The sequence below is a fragment of the Saccostrea cucullata genome, unplaced genomic scaffold (assembly GCF_032062105.1).
Source record: "Saccostrea cucullata isolate Sc308-1 unplaced genomic scaffold, CSIRO_AGI_Scuc_v1 ctg7993, whole genome shotgun sequence".
NCBI lineage: Eukaryota > Metazoa > Mollusca > Bivalvia > Ostreida > Ostreidae > Saccostrea > Saccostrea cuccullata.
In genome coordinates this window covers 24,833-48,607 of record NW_026932163.1, presented here as the reverse complement: position 1 = coordinate 48,607, position 23,775 = coordinate 24,833, and the positions used below count along the sequence as shown (strand labels likewise).

General features: G+C 32.2%; 2 protein-coding genes across 2 annotated transcripts; one reads left to right on the top strand and one right to left on the bottom strand.

Moving 5' to 3' along the window:
- Positions 1 to 2,296: 2,296 nt before the first annotated feature.
- On the top strand, positions 2,297 to 6,626 carry LOC134234553 (uncharacterized; the record flags this gene model as incomplete). The annotated part of the gene is made up of 6 exons (XM_062716641.1): positions 2,297 to 2,375; positions 3,657 to 3,884; positions 4,231 to 4,265; positions 5,485 to 5,539; positions 5,999 to 6,063; positions 6,435 to 6,626. Coding segments are annotated over exons 1-6 (630 nt in total), but the record flags the coding sequence as incomplete, so codon positions are not given.
- A 5,683-nt stretch (positions 6,627 to 12,309) lies between these two features.
- On the bottom strand, positions 12,310 to 15,760 carry LOC134234552 (ficolin-1-like). Its single transcript, XM_062716640.1, has 5 exons — positions 15,462 to 15,760; positions 14,125 to 14,270; positions 13,868 to 13,964; positions 13,347 to 13,484; positions 12,310 to 12,353 (listed from the first exon to the last, which is right to left on the bottom strand). The coding sequence occupies exons 1-5, from the start codon at positions 15,748 to 15,750 to the stop codon at positions 12,310 to 12,312; spliced, it is 714 nt and encodes a 237-aa protein (XP_062572624.1). The 5' UTR covers positions 15,751 to 15,760.
- Between the last annotated feature and the right edge of the window lie 8,015 nt (positions 15,761 to 23,775).

Below are 23,775 nucleotides of genomic sequence, written 5' to 3'. Positions count from 1 at the left end.
ATAGAAAGAAGCACTCTTTTGTCATCGGAGATTGTTAAGGTGTTAAGAGGCCGAATTTCCGTGTAAATAAAAAGCGTCATCCTATTATTTTTCAATACGATTTTGTTATTTCGTTGATAATTGTTGTTCAAAATTGAAAGACACAAGAAAAATATCTAGACTTCCTTGTGCATCAATCAGTAATTGCCTTTGAAATGCTTGTAACGAGAAAGGCATATAAATGATCTTGCAAGATTGTTAAAAGGATGATGTAAATCAAACGCTAAACAATGGTCTGATTGTAAATGAAATTTCAAAAAAAACACTTCTTCCTTTTTTATGAATAACTGCAATCAATGACCTCAAATACAGAAATAAAACAAAACCATAGCTTTAGTCAGGCTTAAAGATAAAGCACTTTTTCCAGAATTATTATTCTAAAATACTAAATAGCACGATATGCATTTCATTAAAGGGAAATTTCATTTAAAGCAATATGAGCTGCAACTTTGATGATGGAATTTTTTGTTCCAAAATTATAAATAATTATTTGAATGGCAGAAAAAAGAATGTTTATAAACTTCTGATGTTCATATCTGTGGTATTTATAACCTTTGATTTAATCAAAATTGCATTATTGTCGTCCTGTACAATAATGATTTCTTATATAATACTGTATATTCTATTGTAAAGAAGTCTTTCTTCAGAAACAATTTAACGCTTTATTTTAGTTTAATTGATCAAAAAGGTTCAAATTACCTACACATTTATCATAATAATACATTTTAAAAGCAAAATAAAATTTTCAAAAATGCAGCTCATATTGCTTTTAGATAATTATTCTAGAGTAGCGTGATATACATGTCAATGATTCTATATTGTTCAACAAGCATTGCTTCTCGATAATTTTTAACTCATACGGAGATTACCGGTGGAGAGCTCCAAATTTTGTCTTATACTCAGCACTCAGAGACATTGCGAGTCTCTACATCAGACTCTCTAACCACTGCACCACGCGGACGACACTATAGCAGACGCTCTAACCACTGCACCACACGGACGACTCTATAGCAGACGCTCTAACCACTGCACCACGCGGACGACTCTATAGCAGACGCTCTAACCACTGCACCACGCGGACGACTCTATAGCAGACGCTCTAACCACTGCACCACGCGGACGACACTACAGCAGACGCTTTAACCACTGCACCACGCGGACGTTTAACCACTGACATCTACAGCAGACATTCTAACCACTGCACCACGCGGACACAGCTCTAACCACTGCAGCAGACGCTCTAACCACTGCACCACGCGGACGACATTACAGCAGACACTTTAACCACTGCACCACGCGGGTGACATCACAGCAGACACTTTAACCACTGCACCACGCGGGCGACTTTAACCACTGCACCACGCGGGTGACATCACAGCAGACGCTCTAACCACTGCACCACGCGGACGACTCTATAGCAGACGCTCTAACCACTGCACAACACGGACGACTCTTTAGCAGACGCTCTAACCACTGCACCATGCGGACGACTCTTTATCAGACGCTCTAACCACTGCACAACACGGACGACTCTTTAGCAGACGCTCTAACCACTGCACCATGCGGACGACTCTACAGCAGACACTCTAACCACTGCACCACACGGACGACTCTATAGCAGACGCTCTAACCACTGCACCACGAGGGCGTCTCTACAGCGGACCTTCTAACCACTGCACAACACGGACGACTCTCTTTAGCAGACGCTCTAACCACTGCACCATGCGGACGACTCTACAGCAGACGCTCTAACCACTGCACCACACGGGTGACATTACAGCAGACACTCTAACCACTGCACCACGAGGGCGTCTCTACAGCAGACGCTCTAACCACTGCACCACACGGGTGACATTACAGCAGACACTCTAACCACTGCACCACACGGGTGACATTACAGCAGACACTCTAACCACTGCACCACGAGGGCGTCTCTACAGCAGACACTCTAACCACTGCACCACGCGGGTGACATTACAGCAAACGCTCTAACCACTGCACCACACGGACGACTCTATAGCAGACGCTCTAACCACTGCACCACACGGACGACTCTACAGCAGAGGCTCTAACCACTGCTCTACACGGGAGACTCATTAAACAAAAGACTAGAATAGAATAAACATTAACCCTCCCTATATGACATATTATCAGGATGGTTACACAAAAATAACTCTGTTTTAATTTTTCTTCTTCCAAAGACAGTGAAAGAAATGATCTCCCCGGCATTTAATTATTTATTTACTTTTGTAGAAATACCCAATGCATTTATTTCAACGTAATGTCAAGAGGCCTTCCGATTGTAGCAGTATCCCTATTGAGCTGGATTGTTACAGGTAAATGACATAACGGTTCACCTTCCGAATGGTTAAAATGTAAAAGACGGAAAAGGGGAGCGGTCATTAACTCTTGAATTTGTAGTCTATGAAGATCTTAGAAATTAAAGGTACTTTCTCTTTTTTCTGAAGCAAATATGAAAACATATGATTGCTCCTGCCGGAAAAAGGAAGAAAAATCGTCGTTGAATATGCATCTCCAGAAAACCAAGCATAAATTATTTAATTTAACATGCCATTTGATTGGATAAAAGATCTTTTTGCATCCTATAGGTTGCCTATCTCACGATATGTTAGGTCGAAAACATATTGCTCCCCTTGATGTTACTTTTAAAGTTCAATTTGAAGTCATTGTTTTGGGAGGAAAAATGTTTTATTGTCTACACTGAAATAAAAAATAAAAGGATTGAAGCTTTTTTAAACCTATGTTATACGTATAACGTTAAACTGCCCCAATTTATGTTACAACATTGGTGTCGGAAGGAAATTGAAAGTGTGTTTGTGGGGGGGGGGGGGGGCTATTCGAAAGTGGGGGTATACCAACAAAAAAGGAATATCCCAATTTTCAATGCCTATATAATGTCTATTTTCAGTATTTTTGCAAAAAGAAAGTGGGAGGGGTAGGGCTACACCCCCCTGTCTGACGCCTATGTATAGTGTATACCATACATGTAGATTAAAATAAGCTATATTCCTTAAATATTTACATTTGCAAATGTTTTCCTTTATATAACACTTCTGAAAGCAAGCGTTTTTATAACTGTATAAATACAGGTACGGGGTCAAGAGGTCATAGATGTTCGTATGGATAAACGTTCGACGTAATTTCTCTGTGACGTCATAAAGGGTCGACGCGCGGTCAGTGGATTACATACATGCCGTTGGGTTTGAAAAACAATGCATTTCACACGTTAAAAGTCACAATCAGGCAAGTTTAAAGTATGAATAAATCACAAATGTAAATATAAGTAATAAGGTATCATTTTTTGAGTGTTATTGGGATGTAAAACGGGTTGGCACATGATCAAATCTTCCATAAAGCCCTTCGGGCTTTATGGGATTTGATCACGTGACAAACCCGTTTTACATCCCAATAACATTCAAAAAATGATACCTTATTTCTTAAATGTTATCATTGACATTTCAGATCTGAATTGTTGTACAAGAAAATTTATATAATTTTAAAACGTAAAAATTGTGAGGTTTGAAACACCTTAACGAATAATGTATTATCTGTTAGAAGACATATATACCCCTCATATAATTTATATCATTTGACAGTTTTGATCGCCCTTGATTCTGAATCTTTGAAATGTTCCCCTGGGATTTTCGGATCAGAGGTTTTGAGATGCTCCCCAGGATTTGTCAATGTGAGTGGCTGGTGTTTCTCTTTCCACAAAGAACCAACGTCCATGTTGAATTCCAGTGACTTCTGTCACCAGCAGGGGGCGCACATGGTCGTCCTAGACTCGGAGGAGAAAGAAAAAGTACTCACCAAATATATTGAAAGTAAGAGAACAGGGGTGAATGTAAGTTTAAAAAAATTCCGGAAAACGAAGATTTTTATTTGTTAATTTCTGACTGCCGGAGTCGAGACGTCGTTATACAATAAAGTAAATTAATTAAAAAACTATTTATCTTACAACCTGAACCGTATAATAGTCTCTACGTTTAAAATCTAATTTATGTAAAATTCCTTTTGAATTACTTACTGCTGAGACGATAACATGCATGAAATTGCGCTGTAGATCTAAGGTTACATAACCATTATATACATATGCAAGAGGAAAATTGCTTAGAAATTACTTATAGCCAAGTTTATAATGGAAATAAAATAATTTTTTTTTCGCTTCAGAGATGAATTTTTTCAACATATATCAAGAAAGAAATGTAAGTATGAGAGAGAGAGAGAGAGAGAGAGAGAGAGAGAGAGAGAGAGAGAGAGAGAGAGAGAGAGAGAGAGAGAGAGAGAGAGAGAGAGGGCTGACCTTGAATATATTTTAAGGATAAACGTGTTTTTCTTTAAATCTTCAGAAATGCTTTTGCTCTGAATTCACCAGCTGCAGAAATGTAGCCCTCTTATTAAGAAAATTTGAAAGTACACGAAATGCTGTACACTACAAGGATCTGTGGTTCTCTGGTTTTTCTGTTCAACTTTTGCTTTATCTCTGCCACAATCCTCTAACAGGCTAAACCTGCATCATTCTACCACATTAACAGAAATTTATTATATTAACAGGAACTTTATCATACTTTTTCATAAACAGGAACTCTATTACAATAAATGGAACTCTATTACAATAACAGGAACTATAGTACAATAACAGGAACTCTATCATATTAAAAGGAACTCTATTACAATAACAGGAACACTATTACAATAACAGGAATTCTATTACACGAACAGAAACTCTATTATAATAACAGGACCTCTATTACATCAACGGGAACTCTATTACAATAAAAGGAATTCCATTACACGAACTCTATTACATGAACAGGAAGTCTATTACAATAACAGGAACTATATCACAATTACAGGGACTCTATCACATTAACAGGAACTAAATTACATTAACAGGAACTCTATCACATTAACAGGAACTCTATTACAATAAAAGGAACTCTATTACACGAACAGGAACTCTATTACAATAAAAAGGAACTCTGTTACACGATCAGGAAGTCTATTACATTAACAGGATTTCTATTACATTAAAAAGAACTCATTTACAACTACAGGAACTCTATTGCAATAACAGGGACTCTATTTGATTAACAGAAACTGTAATAATAATACTTTATAACAGGAACTCTATTACATTAAAAGAGACTCTATTACAATAACAAAAACTCCATTACATTAAAAGGAACTCTATTATAATATATGGAACTTTATTACATCAACAGAAACTTTATTACAAAAAAGGAACTCTATTACACGAACAGGAACTCTATTACATTAGCTGGAACTCTATTATAATAAAAGCAACTCTATTATAATAACAGGAACTCTATCACATTAAAAGGGACTCTATTACAGTATCAGGAATTCTATTACATTCATTGGAACTCCATTACATTAATTGGGACTCTATTTCCTTGACAGGAACTCTATAAGATTGCTCAGAGGGAATGGGACATTGAGGCTGAGAAGAAAAACTGTAAGTATTAAGGTAAACTTACCATCTGACAAGAGAAATAACTCTTACTATAATGAGTGTTTGTTTGTTGCTGATTTTCTTTAAGAAAAGGATCAAATAAAATGTCCATATCTGTCAGTTTGTACGTATTTTAATCAAGAATAAGATTTTTTTTCAGAAAATTTTTTTAAAAGGAAAAGGAAATACAGATAAAAATGGATCAGACACTAGTAAAATGCCTTATTTACATGTTATGATACGTTTGATAAAAGACAGTGATAATACACACTTAAATTGTTAGAGTGCTTCTATGGATAGACACTTTGAACGTTTGTTATTTTAATAAGATGTTGTTTTTAACCATATTTTTTTCTTTATATTGTCTAAAAAACTGAAGTTTTAAATACATTCTATATCAGGGAAAAATATGCTTGCAAAGTAAGCACAATATTCTAAGTGTATTTTTTTTTCTCTCCTCAGTTTGTGCAGATTTCATTATGCATGGTGTACAAAGTTCTAAATATAAACACATTCCTAATGCTAAGGTATGTACAGCAAAATAAAGAAAAATGCATCGTTTAGAGTTTGTTTCACGATACATATTAGAATGCCAAAAATGTCGTATCTTAAATATCTATACAGGCAATACTTCAACACAAAAATACACTAAACTGGTTGGTAGACTAAAGGTCTCTGATAAGTGGCATAAGGAACTCTTTAATGTGCGGTGTTTAGAGCTTCCTTAATGCTAGACCTATACCATTAAGTTTCCCTTAAGTAGAGTTTCACTGACTTTGTTGTTGTCTAAATGTTATATTAGTAGTTAAATGAATCATGTAAGAAGTTGATTTTATACTTAAAATCATGTGTCCTTGACCTCTGTTTCGTGTCCTTGACATTATCTTGTACATGTAAGATTCCTCTAGGTTCCCTGCCTCACCAGAGAGCTAATCTGACCACGCCCGCAGGATTCGCCATCAAATCTTCGTCACTTCCGGGAGCGGGGATGGGCGCATGGGCGGAGACCTTTGTTCCGAAGTTCACGATCCTCGGTGTTTATGAAGGACTTATTCACACTGTAGACAAGAAGGAGGATTTTTATTCATGGCAGGTAAAATTATAAAATGAATCAACCAAAATGAAAAACGAAATGAAGTTGCATATTTTAGTTACATATTCCTAGACCCCTGTCATTGAAACCAGATTTGATAAAAAATTTATATGAAAAATTTAAATATTAACATGTCCGCCTGTTTATCCGTTTGACTAGCTTCTGTGTATTTTGCTAACTTTGATGAAAATAAATTTTTATTTTTGATCCACTTCAATGATTTCAATAAAATTTTCAATTTTAAGAGGAAACCAGATTACACGGTAGGGGACTAGTATTGCTAATGTAACTGTCTGTCACGCTTTATTTTTCAGATTTTTTTTCTAAACCCTAAATATTCATTACCTGTTATTTTGATCAACATATCTGATTGTCTTTAATGTATAAAATATATAACATATTTTGAATATATAAGTTTCATTTTTTGCAAACATTTCTGATAGTATTGTTTTCAAAGTGTGTGACATGAACTTGATGACATACAGACATAGATGCAGAAGATCCGGCTTTAGTAACTGGTTACGAATTATTTGAATTTTTTTCAAAATATCAACAGGAAAATGTCGTTCCTATCACGTGCGAGGGCATCATCTTCTATATGACGTCACGTGACTTAGAAATTGGGTGAAGAGCTTCTTTCTGGTATGGATATCGGATATGGGAGGTTTTTTCAGGCGTAAACCGCATACATCCGGGTAATGAAACAATACATTTTATGGTTAATTGTTTCCATCCGGGTATTTAAACAATTTATTTCAGATAATTTGACCATTTAATTTCCTTGTGGTCATTAAAACATTTTTATGCCCGCATGAACAAAGTTTCGGGGGTTTATAGTAACTGGTTACGTGTCCAATCCCGCCAGTCTATCTCTCTCGTCTCTCTCTCTCTCTGTCTGCGAGGGCATCTCTTCTATAAAACGTCAATACTGTAGCTTTTGTTTAGTGGTGAAGAGCTTCATATTCTGTGTATTTTTTGACATAGGGAGGTTTTTAGGCGTAATCACATAATTGACATTTTCTTGAATTTGTTCCAGTTTTACATAAAAATGAAACTTTTACTTTGGCCATATCATTTGAACATTGGATACTCAGGGTTGTTATAATTTACATATAAGTTCACATATATATTTTGTTAAGAGACCTTTCATTGGATACCAACAACTTTGACCCTTTGTCCTTGACCTTGGAGATTGATCTACAAATAAAAACGTTAACCTTGGCCATAACTTTTGCAGTAGGTAAGCTGCCTAGGGCTTTTATATTTCACCTAATTGATCCTTGTGTCCAGCATAGAACTTTCATTTGATATTAAAATTGGTGACCCTTTCGACCTATGAGTTTGAAAAATTCACATTTTTACACAAAAAATCTAACTTTTACTTTGGCTCTATTTTTCAATGGTAGATTCTAGGAATATCATATTTTAAATATCATAGTCTTCGTGACAAGAGCTTTCTATTGAAACCAACAATTTAAACCTTTTGATTCCTTAGAAATTACGCATTTACAAAAAAACTTTACCTGGCCATAACTATTTGAATTGTAAGATTTAGGTCTTTCAAACTTCACTTATATAGTGCATTATATATTAAAGGAGAATACCTTTCATTGGATTTCAACATTTTTAAAGGAACTTTTGGACTTTGACCTTGGTTTTTGACCTACTTTTTACAAACAAATCTTTTTCCTACCTTTAAAACAGCTACCTTGGCCGTAACCTTTAAAGTCAGGTTTTGCAAGGGTTTTTTATGTAAAATTTGTATTTTAATTTATTTTTTAATTTGCGAAATTATTTTGTTAAGACACATTCTAGTTGTACACACAAGTACTCTAAAGTTGGCATCAAAAAGATGCACATTTCTGGTTGATTATGATGTTGTTTTTGGAAACATGACCAGGTTTCCAACAATCTAGTGGAATTCACCTGGTATATAATTGCGCCCCATTATAAGCATGACCTTTTTTTTTGCATTCATATGAAGCAGAATCTGCAAAGTGCACAATCTTATCCGTGAAAAAAAAAACACTTTAATGGAAAAATCAACTCGACATTTAGATAACGGTATATCAACGATATTTTCAATTAACAATGGTAATTTCTAAATTGATACGATATATCCTGCAGGATTGAACATTTCAAAAGATATACCAAAGAATCTCAACATTATTTCATATGGTTTTCAAATAAACGTGGTGACTTTAACAAAATTGAAGATTTGCAGCCATGTTTTTGTTCATTTCATAAGTTCTATGGTTGATACATTTAACTTTTTGTTTCTATATGCTTTTTCTATAACATGACTAAGAAAGGATATTTTCCCTTTGAATGTGGACAAAAATTCAAGTTTAATTAATTTTTAGAATTTCATTTCATATTACATACGAAGAGTGAAAAACATTCTTCAAATTGTAATCCTTTTTACATTAAAGTTATGGATATAAGCAACAAAATGTATATCGGTTTTTGAAATTTGAAGATGTAATTTTTTTCTTGTCCTTTTCTGCAGAAGTTGATCTCAACGGTTCATTTGCATTTCGTGCCAATGTTTTGACATTTGACGACAATGAAAGACTCATTTTTGATAATTGGACACCAGTGACGTATCAGAACTGGAATCCTAACGATGAGGGCGAGACAGCAGTTGACCCAATCTTTGGCCTCCTTTTGACTTATCATAACGACGGCAGGTGGCGCTGGGTGACTGAGAGAAACTACACGTACTATACAGGAGAAGACGGACTAAAACTTCCCTTTATTTGTGAGGATTCTCCATTTTATTTGGAGCATGAAGAGTGTTCTGTTACATAATGATTCATTCTCTTTATATAAAAATAAACATTTGCAACCATTATCTTTTGTTATATAATTTCATTAAGTATGGTGTATAAAGTTCTAAATCATTAAATGGAGTATTCTTAAGTTAACGTTGGATCGTATATTCGTCTCCTCGGAAGTCATCTAGATTTATCCTCGGATCGTACATTCCTCTCCCCGGAAGAGATCTAAATTTATCCTCGGATTGTATATTCGTCTCCTCGGAAGAGATCTAGGTTTATCCTCATGTTTAAATAAACTATTGATAGCATGTACACAAAGACAGACGGAGCATTATATTGTGTCGTAAGGAAACTGACTGGGATCTCCTCTAACCATACAAACAAACATTTTAGCACAAAGTGTTGTTTATAAAATTTTTTTCCAAAAAATTATATTTTCCTGTAAGTGTCTGTTTGTTTGTTAATTTATCTGTGGTAAATCAATTAGCCCTGACTACAGCCTTAAATTGGTTTAAGCTATGGATTTTATACTTCACAGGTTTTTTTTTATTTTGACGGTCAATTTGGATTTGGAATTTGAGCCTTGGTCATATGGCTTTAAAATTTCACTGGTATATTCAACGTGTAAAAACTTTTCCTAGTGTAAAAGTATTTTTGACTTTGACCTTTATGTTTGACTAACTTTTAAAGAACTTGTCAAATGTTTAAGCTTAGCGTAGCTATTACACGGTTAAATCAAGTGATATCATACTCCTCACGCTTATATTTTGATAAGACTTTCTCTTGAGTACAAACAGTAATGACCTTTAACCTTGATCTTATGGATTTGACCTACTTTTCAAAAACGTAAATTTTGGACGTATTTACTGAATTATTAGTGCTAGGGGTTATCTATTTTACCGATTCATTTCTTGTGGTAAGAGCTTCTCTTGAATACCAATATTTTCTTTTTATTCTTTATCCTTTTATTTGGACATCAGACTTTGACTTCTTTTGAAAAAAAACTTTGGTAATAACTTTTGAATGGTTGATTTCGTGACTTTTATATTTCACCTGTGTATTCTTTCTGAAATTCTTTTGGGCATCATTAATATTGACTCCTTGACCTTGTCCAGTTTGACCTACTTTTGAAAATCTCTAACTTTGGTCATAATTACTGAACTGTTGCTGCTTTTATGGTTTTTATTTTAGAAGGTAGACTCATTGTGAGGAACTTTTCTTTTGGTACCAAAACTACTTTTATATTGACCTTGGTGTTTGACCTGCAAACGACAACATTTATCATAAGCCTCTTTGTTTCACAAACGTTTCTTGAATTTTTATCATTAGCTCCTAAAACTTTTCCTATTGATTTAATAACAAATTTCAAGTTGTAGTCCATCAAATTTTTGGATAAATATATAAACCATATATATACACATTGCATAATAGAGAATATACTTGTCACACATATTGAATCATTTTTTTTAAAAGATGTAGTCTCATAATTACAAAAGTTTTTGCAAACATATTGATTAATGTTAACTTGCTTTTTATTTGCAAAGGCAGTTGCAAATATAAGATAACATCTTTCAAACAATAATGAATCGTTGCTCGGTGCTCTAACTCCTTGTGTTGTTTTGCAAATTTGATTTTTTTCTAACTTACTTGAATTATCTCTAACCTAAATAATGAATTTAAATGATCTAAAATTTTGCTTTTAAGATTTGAGACGTCAAAATAAAACGCATATTACACATGTAACATTTCAATCCCCGATCTGTGTTAGAGTGTTTTGAAACAAAAAAAAAAAAAACACACAAAAAAAATATATCTTAAAATCTTTATTACAGTGAAATTTGTCTTATCCGACATGCACGGGGAACAAATTAAAAATATATGTGTTGGAAAAAACAAGGTGTAGTATTGCAGCGTGTAAAGATCATTGAGATAAGTATAAATGACAATGAAATTAAATGGCTGAAATCACAGTAAAGAGTATTGCATGTGTCGGATTAAACAGGTTCTACTGTAATAGGATTAACAATAAAGCAATCTTCATCCTAATTCTCCGTCCAGTTATCTCCATTTATCAGTGTTTGGAAAAAAGAACGAATTTGTTTCTATTTTCAAATTTATTACAACACATATAAAATACATCTTTTACTGAATACATCCAGTATCGCTTTACAGAAGCCTTTCAACCCCCCTTCTTTACTGTTTGTTACTTGATGTTAAATATTAAAAAAAGAACTCTGCGATAAAAATTAATTTAAAATCGTCTCTTGAGGGTTTCCATAATCCATGGATGATCTTTCGTCTGTTAAAAAAAATTAAATTAATACTTCACAGATAAATGTATGATTACATATTTTTTTTTATTAAAAAAACAACTTTTATAACTAAAAGTTTCAGAGTGAAACAAAAAGAAAAAAAATGGATATTAAGATGTAATGATGTTTACCTAGTTCCGTCTGATCATCATTGAAGTCGCCTTCACTGACCACTCGTTACTGTGGGACACCATGGACAGCCCCAGGACTCCGGGGACCATTGACCGTTAAGGTGGGCGTAGTGGCAGGCGTTGAACCACCAGCCTCCTCTCTTGAGAGCAGCACAGTTACCAGCACTCCATCCTGTCGTTATCCCTGTCTGGGGTACTGTAGAATTAACAAAGACAAATATACATGGACACTTGTTTAAAATAGATCAGTAGATTAATATCCACTATATAACATCCGACAGATGTTAAAATAACCTGTATTTAACATACTGTCACCTGTAAAATCAAACAAAAAGAGTCACAAAGTTAATTGATTTATATATTTATATATTTTTAATCTAATTGTCAATAATAATACTGAGGTACTTCTAAGATAGACGGCTTTAGGTGCTGGGTAGAGCAATAATATTCATATAGTTCAGTCCTTGATCATGAATTCAATGTGTCTAATCACACTGGCACCTGCAGAATTAGAGAAAATATATAACAAAAATAAGAATTAATAATTTTTATCACTTTAATTTAAATATTGAAGTACGTATGAGATACACAATTTAACGTATTGGTTCCTGTAAAGAGAGATAAAAATAATACAAGACAACAAAACACTGCACAGTTCACATAGCATTCTTTCTAGTGTAACAATAAACAACAGACGTGTTACACTTTTTAATCATGGTATTATTGGGGTGTGGGTGGGAAAGGACACTGGAAATTTTAGAAAATTTGACAAAATGAAATTTTAATATTTGTCCGAGACCGTGCCTCTAAACATATATAACATGCAATACTAAGTAAATCATTAATAACGAGATAACATATGGTGCATCAATGAATGTTTTGAAATGGTAGATTTCCTAGTTTTTAAATGGAAATGTGAAACGGGTTTATGTCTAATTTAGCTTTAAAACTTTTTTTTATGAATATTTAATCCATCAAATTCTTTTATCATCAATTTTCGTTAATCTGTCGACATTTAAGATTAATGAAGCACTGTAAACCTCCTATTCCGTAGTAGTAAAAAATATAAATCATTGAAAATCAGACTATCATGCTATGTAAACTTTTTTCCGTATTAGTTAAAATTGAATTATGAAAAATTATCAGGCAACCCAAGCTGAAAAACAATGTTGAACAAATGTAATTATTGGATTTGTTTGTTTAAAAGAATTAACATAACTTTCCTTGTACATAAAATGTATAATGAGAAATTTTATCTACTTGACAATGACAGAATCAATATCTGCAGAATATGAGAATTGTACCTGCAAATGTTATTCTGAAATATTAAACATATTTAATTAGCGTGGAATCAAAAACGTACAGAGAATATCAGAAAAAACACATCTTTCTTTTTTTTCAAGAACTTTATAATCTTTCAATACAGAAAAGAATTCTTATAATAATATACGTATTTTGAACCTAATTTTAAGAACTTTACTTAAATACACTTACCTAGAGTCCCATTGGCAGGTCCTGCAAGAAAGAGTTGATATTTTCCTGCTTCGTCGGAGACAGAGAATCCGTTGTACATTTCATACAGAGTTGTACCATTCTGGAGAGTGATGGACGCATACAGGGATGAGGTGTTTTCTTTTGTTAATTTATGGATTACGTCATTTCCTGTATAAAGATATATTTGAAATTATCCGAAAAGTTCATCGAATACAATTAATTCTTTTAAAATCTATATGAATCTTCCGTAATGAAAAATCAAATTATTTTCCATAGCTGTAGACAATATCACTAAATTTGGTCTCATTAGAATATGCCGCTTAATGATATTCTTCATTTCTATTTTTTTTATTTGAAATATCAATTAAACACGATATCTGAATATCATAGAACATACACTACCTGGACTTAACTTTAGATCTTTATTACGCATTATGATTTTTTAATTGCCACAAGAATTTTTTTTATCTTAAAACTTTGAAGGAATAAAAAGTCCTTATTTGAAACCGATTTACACTTACCAATCCAGACGTTCTGTGCTGGTGAACCAAAGCCATTTTTATATTCCGTCCAGGTCCTGTTAAAGGTCATCGATCCGTCTAAGCGTTTCTGAATTGCCTTTGAAAATTAACATGCGTAACAATTCACTATATTGCTTCGAACATTCGTAGGATCCATTTTTTATGATATAAACTACAATACAATCCTACAATCCTTAGAACAACAAAAACAATTTGTGTTATATTAAGTACTTTTAATTCTAAAATAAACAACCTACCGTCCACCCCCCGCCCATTGTCGTCATATCGCAATGCTCACTGACCGGTACTGTTAATGTTCCGTAGGGGTATATATCATACAACCCTGTGATGGTTTGTCCATTTTCTCGAAGATCCTTGCAATCTTTGGGCATACTAGAAAAATCTGAAAAAAAAAATATAATACCAGGATTATACAATGTATATGTACAAGAAGTGAGAGGATATATAATGCCTGCATGATATATAAACGTTAATTGTTGGGGCTAAATTGTTAACTACATACAATGCAGGTGATGTTAAACTGTTCCCGATTATCTTAAATCATATTTGTTTTCCAGTTGGTACAAATCTTCGATTTATGACATGACTAAAAGTATTTAAATTAAACACAATTATTTTCAATACTCTGTTGACTGAAAGAAATGTGAAAGAGAAATTAATTGTAGATAAGATGATAAAGAATTTTGACACTGATATAGTTGTTGAAATATGTAGTAAATCATGAAATCGTTTTGATGTATGATATAATGTCTGAACGATCGACAGGGGATGTTTACTCCTCCACGACACAGGCCAGCTGTTTTCAGGATTCACATCTCAGCTTTCAGAACAGCTGTTTTTAAGATTGCAATTTCAAGATACTAGCTAAAGTGAAATTTTGTCGTTTATTTAGTTATCAACAAGTTTTTTATTTTCTAATGGTTTGGACTAATCATAGTCATAAAGCTTAAATTAATATTACTAAATACTAACGGTGTAGAATGTTCATCTTATGTTTTATATTAATTGCTAAGAGATATCCAGAAAAGAGAAAATAGAAATAGAGAAAATCACAAAGTATAATTTAATCAGTCTCAAATTTAGAACAGATTCTACAAGCAAAAAATGGATGCTTGAATTGGAAAATATTTTTTGGCCTAATTTCAGTGCAAATAATAAATTTATTGAATATAAAGAAATTGAAAACCTTATGTGATGTTCAAAAGTCTGTCCTTCTGAATCTTTATTAATCTATATAAATATTTTTCACTTTAAATTCAATTTTTGTGCAAATTTGAATAAAAAAATTAAAAACTACGCGGTGAAAATTATTCATTGTATTCATTTAAACATGACCAATGTTGTTATTTTTAAATTCTTTGACAAAAGTTTGTCTGTATCATCTCTCCTTAAAAGTCAAAATTAAAAAAGTAATAAAGAAAATCAGCAAAGAGATGAGTATGTCACTAGAATCAATTATGTTGAAAATACAATTGTTTATTTTAGATAAAAAGAATTGTCAAAAAAAATGTGTCTGTTCGAGAGGGATTTAAAACGAATGAAAGAAGCAAGCAGAAAAAAAAAATATACATACCGTTATCCGAGTAGTATCTCCAACCGGCCTCATCAGAGAGCTCAGACTTAAATATTTTCTTATGGGTACGGCATTTCTTCATTTGATTGTTGAATCCAAAGAAGACGCACTCCCTTTTACACATCATGGCACACCTGGATATTGTATGAGAATTATGCTCTCCTAAAAGCCCATAATTTGATTTCTTATCATTAAATTCAAGTTTCGCGGTAAATTCTTTCAAAGTATCGGTAGCCTTTGATAAAGCTATGAAGCCAATGATTAAAGAGATAACCCACTGATTGCTCATTTTCTTTTTTTCCTTTTATAAGAAAATAACTGCGTTCTTGTGAATCTGTGAAATTCTGCTAAATCGTCTTTCAACAGCCAAATATATATATATCGTACCATAATCAATGTCTGAAAAGTGATTGGCTCACTGTTACGCATTCTATATTTCACTGTTGTTTAAGTATCGATTTTATTGAATTGTCATAAACATTTATTTTGAAATTGCAATTTAGAAAATAACAATGAAAAATATGCTGTTTTTAATTTAGTTAAGGACAGATGATACAAACAAATGTTTTCTTTGAAAAAGATTTTAAATCATGTCACAAGTTTAGAAATGTGGATGGTTCTTAGAATTTTTTCTCCTAAGAACTAGAATATGAAAAAGACTTAGAAAATATTAGTAATATTTCAATGAAAAAACGAATATAAAGAAATAACATTCAGTAAAGGTTTACAGGTGATAATAAATTTCAGAATATGTTATCCTGGCGTTAAAAGTGTAATATAAACCTTAGAAAAATATACCAAGCCAGGTGAATTTAAAGAGGAAGATCGAAATTAAAAAAAACTGGCAATATCACATTGGCTGATTTTAACCATTTAGCTTTTCCTAATAAAATTCACCTGGCTCGGTATATTTTTCTTAAGTTTATTTTACACTTTTAGCGCATGAAAACATATTCTATGATTTATTTTCACCTGTAAACCTTTACTGAATGTGATTTGTCTATATTTGTGTTTTCATTGAAATATTACTAATATTTACCAAGTCTTTTTCATATTCCAGTTCTTCGGAGAAAAAAAAATCTAAGAACCATCCACTTTTCTAAACTTGTGACATGATATTTAATCTTTTTCAAAGAAAAAATTTGTTTGTATCATCTGTCCTTAAAGCATGTCTTGTTATGATATACAGAGTTTTTTTTATCAACTTTCTTCAAAATTTGATATTTGACTGCCGTCATGAGAAAAGGGCCCTTATCGTTTGACGTCACAATTCTCAGAAAACGACGTCAAAGTCGCGGTTTTGTAAACACGGAAGTAATTTTTGTTGACCGCGTTTCGTGAACTTAAAATAAAATTGAATTTCAAAGTGTAACAAAAAATTGAAATTTCATGAGGACATTTTTTAATATGTTTTTGATATTATTACTAATTACTACGTCAATTTATTCATGATTTTGTTTAAGTAGTTAACTTGATGTTGGTATACGCGACATTGGACATGCACATTGCTGGGACAGCGATTAAAACGATGTCGATGACGGCAAAATTAAAGATGCTGCATATTTGTTTTCTGAGCAATTTACAAATGCTTTAATTTGAACTCATGTTAAGAGTCTTCATATCAAAAGGTCCATATACATATACATATAATTCTTTCTTCAGAGAGCTAGAGAGAGAGAGAAAGAGCAAGCGAGAGATCTACATGAATGCACATATATATATAGTAGTTACCGTTCTTATAAGCGCTGAAAAAATATATTCCATAATTTAAAATGTATTTAGCCATGTTAAATTTAATCCATACTGATGTTCCCCGATAGTCAGCCTTTGGTGAACTGTCGATTTTAAAATGTGTAAAAAAAGGGGGGGGGGGGAGGACAGAAAGTAGAAAAGGCAAAAAAAAAAAACTCCGAATAAAAAGACCGGTTAAATTCAAGCTAAGAAACATAATCCGTCTTTGATTGAATAAAGACACTGGTCACATGGGAGATCCAAAACTTCTACATCAACAATAAATATTTATTTTAATAAAATAACAGTAAGATAATTTGCTAAAGAAAATAAGGAAAAAATATATACGTAGGATGGGGATGCTATAAATTTTTCTAAAAAATAATATTGTTTCAAAAACTAAATTTAAATGATCAAATATATACATTCAAAGGAACCGTATGGTAAAAATTATTGTATCAAATTTCTTAAATCATTCCTAAGAAACGAAAATTTAAGCGGTATGTTATTACTTAATTAACAGCATCACCTCGTAAAAAAAAACATAAACGTGTGTTGAACATAATATTTCATTATTGGCTAAGACAATAGCATCAGAATGAGAAAAGCTTATAAGATGTAAAGTTAATTAGCCATTGTCTCGGAGGAAAACGAATAGATGACCTTTCATGGAATTAAAAAGTGTTTTGTTTTGCTTGACAAGAAAAATTTGGTGTTTTAAAGTAAAAAAAAATATAGCTGCCCCCCCCCCCCCCACACACACACTGAAATGGTTCCTGCGGGCCTGCCGTTCTAGCGTAAAAATATACAAGTATCCATCCAGTTTCAGTTTCAAATAAATTTTGTCAAGATTTGAATGGAAATGTATTACGCAGAGAAAAGTCAAGCACCGTTTAGTGTGAATATATAAAAAAGAGACCAGGAATATTTGGTGGTTGAAAGTAAAAAAAAAATATAGCTCCACCCCACCCCCCCCCCCCACACACACACACTGAAATGGTTCTTTTTACGCCGTTCTCGCGCAAAAATATACTAGTATTCATCCGGTTTCAGTTTCAAATAGATTTTGTCAAGATTTCAATGGAAATGTAATTCCGCACAGAAAAGTCAAGCACCGTTTATCTTAAATATATAAAAGGAGACTAGAACAGTACAATTCACCATCCCTTTGATTAAATTATACAATATGCATAAAACTCTTCTTTTTTTTAGATCATAGTAGCGGTCCTTGCAGGAAATATGCAAATGTTGTGTTCAAGTGTAACGGTATAGGTGCTTAAGAATTTAAAAAAAAGTTAACGTGATCAATATTTGTTACCGATTTAAATTGTGATTTACTTTTTAAAGAGTAAGATGTTAAAAGACGGTTTCAATTTGAGATATAAATTCAAAGAAAGTTTTAATTTAAGGTACGGCATATAAACCATTCATAAGACAATCCTTTATTTGCCTCTTTACTATGTTTCTACTCCATAACTAAGACAGGCGTAGAAAATGAATTGTATATACATTGAAAGCTTAGAGTTTTAAACATATTTAATAAATTATTCAAAAAAGTAAAAATTTTAAAATCCGCTTGCATGGATCTAGCGAATGTATATATTTTTTTTTTAATTCATGAATTTTTATGAATGGAATAAACGTTTTTAAATACAAGTTTACATATCTTGGCGTAATCTGAATTTATTTCTCAATTGAATTGTTCGGTGATACAGAAAATACATGGTGTTTTTATCCTATCGTAACAGATATAGGGAATAAAGTTACGTGCCTGTGTGTTAGTAAGTGAATGCTGACTCAAGCATTTTTTTTAAAATATCCGGATCGATGTGCTTTTTTGCGTTTTGCGGGGGGATGCCCCGTTCTGCGCGCGTTGTCCTTCAGCATGTGATTCTCTCTCTCTCTCTCTCTCTCTCTCTCTCTCTCTCTCTCTCTCTCTCTCTCTCTCTCTCTCTCCTAATCTTTAAGTGTTATATCTGCTCTATATCTTTTATAAATTGAATTAGATTAGATTATTTCATATAAAAAGAATAGTTTGTATGAATTAAAAAAAATATTATTTCCCTGCTGATTATGATATAAACCGTTTCTAGATTCTGTCTAGACCCACATCCCCCCTTTATGAAATTACTAGATCTTCTATAGAATTGTATGAAAATAGTAATACCATACGAAATCCCCTAGGAATAGTTACATACTAGTTGCTTGGAAGAAAAAAAGTTAAACAGTTTCTCAAGTTTTTAATTCTCAAAGCGATTGAGGTTCTTTAAATAACATGTAATTTTAAGAATTTTTGAAAATTGAATAAGACGCAGGTGACGTCACTGCGTTTTCAGTGAGTAACGTCAAAGTTGTTTTTGGAGCGCCTCACTAAAATGCTCATAAAATACTGAAAAAGTGAGATATTTTGAAAATTTTTGTATATTTGCATTCAGAAAGAGTCCGGCTATCAAAATTTACCAAAAAGTCAATTTGTGAAAATTTGACCTTAAGGGCCCTTTTCTCGTGACGGCAGTCATCTATATATATAATTTCCTTCATCACCTCAAACTAAATGAAATTATAAATCAGCAATTTCTGAAATAAAATTCTAAGTAAGAATTATCTGACTCTAGGACATTATTTAGAATTTATTGATTTATTTCAACTTTGATACATTAGCCTCTAAATGTCAATGTAACACAGTATATTTACACTACATATATTTTTTGCATATAAAATGAATGGAAATCTATTGCATTCAAAACACCATAACACAAACAGGGTACCAAGAGGTTAAAACATGCGTTTTAGTTTGACGTCATAATCGTTGAACGCTGAGAAAATGCAAAGTCACAAGCAAAAATCAAAAAATCACGTTCAGTTTGACCAGAAGCTGTTACGTTTCCTGATCCATTAAATGTAGCTTACACGAAGGATAATACATAGGTTTTTAAATAGAAATCACATTTGCATTTAAGGTAGAAAGTTTAAAAAATGGAAATATAAGCAATGAATACGTGCGTTATTTAATTTGTTTGCACACACCGTTGCAGTTTTGAAACTATATCACTCAAAAAATAATGATTCATTGCTTAAATATCATCATTGGTTTATTTATTTTTGAATCTTAGAGAGACGTACATTTGCAAAATACAGTTATAAGAGAATTCTATGAGAATGCTCTTAAGCCCGTTATAAACTTAAAAAAAAAAAGAAAAGTACTAACGATACAATTCTAATGACAAATTGTATATAAATGTGAGTTTACTTTGGCCTAAAATATGGATAATATTTTATATTACAGGGTCATTGTATCAAACACAATACTTATGAAATTCTCACTTAAAGTGAACTATTGATTCAATTGATGTACCACATTTTTCCACTAGTTAGCCTAGTTTTTGAAACTGCGAAAAACAGGTCTCTTAGGAATGAATCTCAAAGCCTTCACTAATCAAGTCGTGTTTAATATTCTTTCGCAGCTAGGTTAAGGACCACCAAAGGTAGATCAATCTATGCAGAATTTTGGGAAATCGATTATGACGTCTCGGTGAAACTGCACAATTGACTCTTGGCGAATGAATAATAATTTTCTATTTCATACACTTTTACACACAGTGATTTCTTCTAATTATTGTATCTAAATTCATGCGTAACTTACCTTGTCATTTCACTACTATTTGAATGGAAAGTTAAAGCTAACTTGATCTTGCTGTACTGACAAATATGACGTCATAGACTAGTGTGACACGCAGTGTCTCTGCATTTGAGGCGCAGATCAAGCTATTTTACAACTTGTTAATGAGAAATTCAAAACTAAATAAGCGTGATCTGACTAAAATTGAGCCATATTTTGGAATGCATTAATTCATATTTCACAGTCTTATTAAATTGATGACGAATAGACCTCTAATAGAGCTTTACTCATGCACTTTTATACACAAATGTACTACAAACACATACACAACCCTTCGAAAATCTAAAAGTTCAACGATATCCGCTTAACTATAAATTGTGATAGTTTGTACACATGTAGCTATTGTCTCTACTATTTCGAAAAGTGCTTGGAGCAAGTTGAGCGCTGTTGATTTTTTCTGAAATTTTACATTATACATGTATCAATACGTATAGTGTAAATGCTCGAGGAATTGAAAGAGACGGCTACATTTTATATAATTCCAGTGCATGGGGAAGTTGCTCTCAGCACTATTTGGGTTAAGAAATTTGTCTTAAAGAAAGCATAATAAATTTCTTGGTAAAAAATTTTCCTTATATCGTTGAACTTATACGATCTTTGTATCCTAATATATTTTTTTCTAATTTTAACCTTGTCACGTGACAAACAGCTGATGTACGTAAAACCGCTTTGGCCGAACTCGGTTGAGACCCCATACATACACATTTGCAATAGTACAATTCTCATTTCATTTAAACTCATGCTAATAAAAACATATATATCAAAATTATATTGATTTTCTCAGAATTTTTAAAAGCATATTTCCTATGGGCGCCCTTAACCTAGCTGCGTACGTTAAAAAGATTATGAAAATAAAGATTAAACGTTATGAAATTGTCTTAATGATACGAGTAGTTCACTAGGTTAGCAAATAGGTAAAGAAAAAAATCTATATGTGCAATTTTAAAAGCAGATACAGCATTAACCTTTTAATACCGAGATTTTTGTTTATCTCTATATCCTTCTTGCCTAAATGTATAGTTCAAGCGATAGAAACTAAAATATTCTGACTTGGATTTCCATAAATAATATATTGATACACAATAAGTATATCTTGAACACTTCATTTTAATAAAACACCATTGTTTCACAGACTGTGTGGACAAAGTCTCGTACAGTACCCGCTTCGTTATTCTTTACAGGATACACGATACGATAGGATACACGCACGATACGATAGGATACACGCACGATACGATAGGATACACGCACGATAGGACAGGATACACGCACGATAGGATAAACGCAAAACACGATAAACGCAAAACACGATAGACCTGATAAACGATCTTCACGATAGGATAAACGCAAAACCTGATAGGATTGTTTCAAAATGCGGAACGTTTTCTGGAGCAAAAAATTATTTTAAATGAAATTTAAAGATTTAAGACTATTTAAATTAAATTATATCTTAATTTAAATACTTGCAGAGCTTCGAATCTAAACTATAAAGTACATTTAATTATTATAAAAAGAACCTGAGATCTCTGTGGATATTTTACAAAAGTTGTTTATTTATATAAAAAAAATTGACTGTGATTAAATAGATTATTATGAAATGGAGACTGTATTTTTTTTTAATTTCTTCTCAAGGGTGTGAATTTTGAAACTCTATAAACAGATCTATTATTTATGAAAAAAAATAAATTTTAATTTTCTATCTAATAAATTTATCTACAAGTACCAAGTTATTTCACGGAAGAAATTTACACAATAAATTAAATATTTGTATTTAATGTCTAAAGATTAAATATGCGATGTATCCAAAAATCGCAATTAAATATCAATATCTTAGAAAAAAAATAAATGTAGAAGACCGGCCGAAAGAAAGGTTTAAAGAATACGGCTTTAACAAAATTAATAAATTCAACATGATAGATCTATCAAGAACCAAACAGTTCAAGAAAATTAATTTCCTGAATAGAAATCTAAATAATTGTTAAAATAATAGCGCTCTGCATTAATACCTGTAAACTGTGTCATGAGAATATGATTCTGCTACAATTGCACATGTACGTTTGCGCTAAGCTCTGACTTATGTAGATGTAAACATTTATATATCATATACTTAAAACCTCGTATTTATCAACGAACATTGAATGGTAAAATACATTGTTCTTTACAATACAAAGCAGAAAAATTAATTAACAAATATTAAAAGACTGAAATGCGACTTTTCCGACTAAATAATTAATAGAAATCATTGCTATAAACTCTGTGTGTACTGTTTCTAATAAAAACAAAAAAAATAGGTTTAATTCGGCAAATGAATTATTAAACCTTAAAAATCATTTTAGACAGACCAAGTCGACATATTCGAAGGGCGGTATGTTGAAAATCCGCAACCAATTTAAAATTAGATAAACAAGATCTAACCAAATGGCCAAATATAATATTGAATTCTTAAATAAAGTTATAAACGTATGGAATAAAATCGATTAATACTATAAAATGATTCGGTGTAATTATTCTTGCATGGTCACGGCGGATCAGACGACTCTTTATAGTAAGATACCGTAAAAAAAATAATGCGAGCTAATTTTCATACAGTAGTTTAGAATGTTAGAACTATTTCATCCTTTTCTAAGATCAGTGAAATTGTTTCCTAGAATTAATTTTGTCCGTATTACGTAGAAAACCCAATGATCCGAAAGTGCCTGTACCATAAGTGCAGTATTTGTTTTTAAAGTTTATTAAAAGACTTATTCACATAAACATAATGGAAACATTGTACGAAATGAAAACAAATCAGCGGAGTGAGTTTAGGGACTTCAATCATTTCAATAAATTGATTTATTTGATTTTTTATTTAACATTAAAGCAATGAGATGATTTTTTAATCCATAAATTGTACAATTATATAAT

What these genes read in the sequence shown, in the direction of transcription:
- LOC134234552 (XM_062716640.1), bottom strand. Translation starts at nt 15,750, where the DNA reads ATGAGCAATCAGTGGGTTATCTCTTTAATCATTGGCTTCATAGCTTTA. An exon ending in GAGATACTACTCGGATAACG is followed by an intron (nt 14,271 to 15,461) that starts GTATGTATATTT and finishes TTTTTTTTTCAG; the next exon opens with ATTTTTCTAGTATGCCCAAA. An exon ending in CAATGGGCGGGGGGTGGACG is followed by an intron (nt 13,965 to 14,124) that starts GTAGGTTGTTTA and finishes TAATTTTCAAAG; the next exon opens with GCAATTCAGAAACGCTTAGA.